Raw genomic sequence first — 5,013 nt, 5'->3', positions numbered from 1 at the left:
CAGGTGCTGCAAATGCAGACTTTTTAGCACAGCAAACCATTTTGGTTCCAGCTCCCTTTCTCAGGGTAGCTGCCGGGCAGATATGCCCACACCGGCGGAGTTTTACATGCATGGTATCACCTCCGTACCGAAGGTATTATCGGTTTGTTCACTGATAGCAGCAATAGCATCCTTGAAGCCTGGGTGAAGAAGGTGTGCACTGTTTCCTCCCCAAATTGCTGGTACATGTTCTGCATCTGCAGACTGGGATCTGAGAGGGAGATGCTGGCCCAAAGCAAATGAGTCCCCCCTGCGGGATGAGTACCCCCTAAAACAGGGTAAGCTCCTGCTGCACAGACTTTCTGCTCCCTTTCTGCTATGTTTTCTCCAGCCTGTTTTGCTCAAGAGTTGCATAAGGCAGGTTATTTGGTAAGGGGTATTCACCCAGGAGGTGGATCAAGCAGTGCGGCCAGAAATATAGTGCTTGTTCCACGCTGCACATCGCTAAGCCATGAAACTCCCTACTACAGGATGCTGGGGCAACCCGGAGGAGAAATAAGTCCTAACAGCATTTAGACACGTTAACAGGGGAAGAATCCATCCGGGGCTGGACCACACTGCTAAGATATCGCCGCTGGACCAGGGAGTCCCTAATCACGGACTGCAGGAAGCTGGGAGGGTAACAGAGCGGGGTCCATCACTCCATCCTTGTCCCGGTTCAATGCTCTTCCTCTATGCATCCACCACTGCCGCACGCAGGGCGCACGAACCTTTGGCTTGACCCAGCACAGCCACACGTTATAAATAAATTAATAACCCCTCGATGAAGGCTGCTTGGTCACTAATCAGCCCTGACTTAGCCTTAGAGTGGTGAGGGTTTCAAATCTGGCCTCCGCAAGAGTTGGGAGGTGGAGATGCACCCCGAAAAAGAGAAACGTCGCTGCCAGTGCTCCCGACAGCCTCCGGAGAAGCAAGGGGACAGCCTTCCCATGCATTTTTGACCATCCTTCACAAAGAGATCCTCTGGAAGAAAAACACCCCAGGAACAGATGAAGCAGCTTTAGGAGGAAAGGCTCAAAAAGCCACAGAGAAAAGAAATGATCTCCTCTTTGCAGAACAGGTTCAGAGATGCACACAAGCAAGGACGGGCTCACGGCTAGCACTGGATTATGCTGAGGAGATGCTGGGGAAGGACAAGGCTGGGGAAAAAAATAGGGATGCCGCAGGCTCAGGGATTTGCAGAGAACAGATCTTACATAAGAAACATGATCATTTTCCTCCCCTCCTGATCAGGCCATGAGTACCAAAATTGGTGCAGAAAAGATGGGAGCTGAGCTAAAGCATCCCCATTTTAGCAAATCTACTTGATTACATGATATATCAAACCCCCACACCTTGTTCTCATGCCAGGACGTTTCAAAGCACAGGGCAAGCAGCTCTGCAGAGCCCAGTCCCAGGGAATAAGACACCCCCTAAGATGCCTAAACCACCTTTATGCCCCCCATTTCAGGCAGCCAGTGGCTGACTTGTCCTCTGAGGCAGGGGAGAGCTCATCTGCCATTAAAAGGCATTTCAAATCCTACCTGCAAATGTTCTCATTACCCATTAAATATCTAATCCCTTTGCAAACCTGGGTAAGCTGCTGGCCTTTGCCACCCCTCATGGCAATGACTCCTATGTGTTGATTAGGCGTTTTGTAGGAAGGCGTTTCTTTTTTTTAATCAGTTTTAAATGTGCTGCCTTTCAAATCCCATTTAACAACCCCAAATCCTGCAAAAGGGTAAGCGTGCAAGCATGCAGGCTCACTTCCCCAAGCTTCTGTGGGATATGGTGACCAATACCATCATCATGCCTTCATCAATGGTGTGGAAGGGGACAGCTCCTCTACTAAACTTCACCGATGATACAGAAAGAGAGACAAGCTGTGCATGGACCAAGGAGGTGGGAAACATACAAAAGTGATCTCATGAAATTGCAATCACCTGGGAATGATAAAAATGAAACAAAGAGACCCATTGGTCTACCTGGAGGAGAATCATCTCCAGCGCGGATGTGCAAGAGAAAAGGGCAGAAGCACCTGGAAAGAAGAGAGGGGAAGGGCAGGCAGGGGGATGCCAGGGTGAGTTTGCTCACCAGTGACCTCGTCCAGGCTCTCCTTAGTGACGTGGTCGTTCTGGTTGACCCACTCCCCGTTGCACTTGAAGTAGATCTGGGTGGCAGGGTTGGCGCGGCAGACGAGCTCCACAGGCTTGTTCTTCACGATGTAGGCATCCTGCGGCTCCAGCAGAAAGTGAGGAAGGGTCTCCGCCGGGGCCGAGGGGAAGGAGTCGGGCAGCACATCGCTGTACTCCAGCCCTGCCAGGGGAGCGAGAGGGTCGGGAGGTGCCGTTAGTCCCGTGCCAGCGGGGACACAACTCCTGCCTACACCGCTTAATCCCTCCCTTTCCTTTCCAGGACTGCCCAACACATGGTGGCATCACCAGCAGCCCCTGCTAAGGATGCTCAAAAAAGCAAAAGAGGGCTGGAGGCTCACAAAAAAAAGAAAAGCAAATCTCTGCTAGCTAGAGAGCTGTTGCTGTGGGGCGCATCCCACCCAGGCTGCTTTCACCTGGGTACCAGCCCTCCCATCCATACTCCGAGTCCTGGCCGACACCAAAGCCTGGGTGATCTCGCTAGAAGAGACCACCAGGAAAAAAAGCAAAACAAACCCAAGTCCCGGGATGGTGATGGGGACACAGAGAGGCTCTGGAGGAGCAGACACTTGCAGAAATGCCTCTGACATTGGGGACTGAGGCACGCAGATGGGGATGGGATGAGATGGGATGCCACCCTACCTCCCCCCTGGTGTTCACCTCCACACCATCTCTTTCTGTAGGGCTCCCTGCATGAGTGCGAAAGGAGAGGGGCTGGTGTGTCCCCCTCCCAAGCTTCCCTTCTGACAGCCCTGAGGAATGCGTGAGCGTGCTCTGAGCAAAACGCCGGCAGGGCTTGTGCTGGGAACGCTGACCATGACCACGGCACAAATCACACACATTCCACTCTTTGGTGGAGCCGTGTTTGGGATCCCACCCCCCACCAGCGCTCAGATCTCAGCAAGGGCCGGGGGGGGGGCACCAGCAGCCCCTGCCAGCACAGCCCACAGGGACCAGCCATCTGCCCACTGCAGGCGAGCGATCGCTTCCAGCCCAGCCACCTCCAGAGAACATCACCCAAAAATGCAATCACAATTCACACCATCCCACTCCAGAAACCAGAGGGGGTCAGTGTCCTGGTGATCTCCATCTTCCTGCTTGTTTGCTCTCAAAACCAAGTTCATTGCAAAAATAACCAGGAGAAGAGGTCACATCTGGTCAGGCCAGGCCAAGAAAAGTCTTGAAAAGGGGTAAGCGCCTTAGGGCTCACCCAGGGACATAACCCCTGAGACCCATGAGTAGCAGTAGCCTCATGGTGGCTCATGCCCAGCACCGTCTTGAGAACATGCTGTGACTGACACCGAGGAGCATCTGCAGCATCCAACACAGGAAACCTGTTTCCAACCATTTTGCCCATAATGATCAAACCCAAATATCACAGGACTGATAAAATACATACATGCACTAGGATGCTACTGCTTAACCTGTTGTTTCTGGGCATCTCGCTAGCAGTCAGGTCACACCACGAGGCTTTTTTTTTTTTTTACACCTAAAAGAGTTATGAGCTTTTCCTCCTCCTCTCTTCCTCCAGCGAGAGCTGTGATTCTCAACTCCAGGAACTGCAGGAAAACAGTAAATATCCCGAGCCCCGTGATAACATCTCCGGAGCTGGCAAGGAAGAGAGAAGCCCACTCCCTTCATCACCCTTGGCAAGGAGCAGCGCTGCACAGAGAGGATCAGAGAATCCTGAGATGTAAGGAGAAGAAGAAGAAAAAAAAAATCAGATGCATCAAGAAAACAAGATGACCAAGCTGCCTCCTGAGCAAAAATCAGTGAGGGAAAAAAAAATACACGAGGTCAGTCGTTTAAAATCCATTTAGGAAAATTGACTTTCCATTTCCATTTAACACAGCACTAAGGGAGAGCGGTAGGACATTTGTCATAATCCATTAACTGCTCTTTTGGAAACAATGAATTAAACTCCGGGCTAATTTCTCTCTCTCTGGCTGACTCTTCCCCACCTCTCCACCGCCGGCCATTTCCTCCCCCATCTCATTTGCAGACCTGTAATTTTCTCAGCGCCCTGCCACAGGCAGGGGGACGGGGGCGTGAGGAGGTGCAAGCCCCCCCCCATCCACTGTCCCACACTTCTCCCCGTGCCTGCATCAGGCCACTGGTCCTGCTCCCCTCTCCTGCTGAGCAGCCTCTTACCTGTTTCAGTGCAGCAAATATAACTTTTTTTCTTTTTTAATTTACTTTTCAATTTTGCATCCACTGAGTTGTTGTTTTGTTGGGGGTGGGTGGTGTTTTTTTTTTTTATTTAAACTGCTTCGATGCCACAAACCTAAATTCCCTGGCAAAGGGGCCTGGCAGGAGATAATCCAACTGGCAACGGAGGCAGCCAACAAAACTTCACTCACAGGCTCATGTAAAAACCTCTCTGAAATGATGCTCTCCGCATCCCTGCAGCGTGCAGCCTGCAGAGCGGGACCCAAGCTCGGCAGCCGGGAAAGGGCACAGGTAGCGCGTGCATTGCCGAGCATCCTCCAAAAACCACTGGCGCGATGCCCAGGGGGCTCGCTCGCCACCCATCCGGGGGCAAGGATGGCTCCTGGGCTTTGTTTTACAGCTCTAAGGGCAGGCTGGTTTAGAAGGCAGGTTTGCTATAAGGAATGTAAACACTTGAAGCCCATTAGTCTCTTGGCAGAGTGGAGCCCCCCTCTGCTGCCAGCCCTGCCCCAGGCCAGTGCCAGTGTCTCCCAGGTACCACAGAGGGCAGTGGCAGAGATGATAACTACTCCAAGATATATTATCCCTGCCTGTAACGCGGGTATGAAGCTCCCCATTAAGTCTTTCTTCAGCCTTTTTCTTTTCTTTTCTTTTCTTTCTTCCTATTTTTTTT

At 51.8% G+C, this 5,013-nt stretch overlaps 1 protein-coding gene across 1 annotated transcript in view; it reads right to left on the bottom strand.

The window, feature by feature from the left end:
- UNC5B (unc-5 homolog B (C. elegans)) overlaps window positions 1-2,866 on the bottom strand; it is a 16,087-nt gene extending 13,221 nt beyond the window's left edge. The window contains 2 exon segments of the mRNA XM_009325978.1: window positions 2,113-2,435; window positions 2,832-2,866. Of these exon segments, the coding sequence (XP_009324253.1) occupies window positions 2,113-2,435; window positions 2,832-2,866 (358 nt within the window).
- Between the last annotated feature and the right edge of the window lie 2,147 nt (window positions 2,867-5,013).

This window comes from Pygoscelis adeliae, unplaced genomic scaffold, assembly GCF_000699105.1.
Source record: "Pygoscelis adeliae isolate BGI_AS28 unplaced genomic scaffold, ASM69910v1 Scaffold4, whole genome shotgun sequence".
Classification (NCBI taxonomy): Eukaryota; Metazoa; Chordata; class Aves; order Sphenisciformes; family Spheniscidae; genus Pygoscelis; species Pygoscelis adeliae.
The sequence above is the reverse complement of the archived record's forward strand: the minus strand, read 5'-3'. Positions and strand labels throughout refer to the sequence as shown.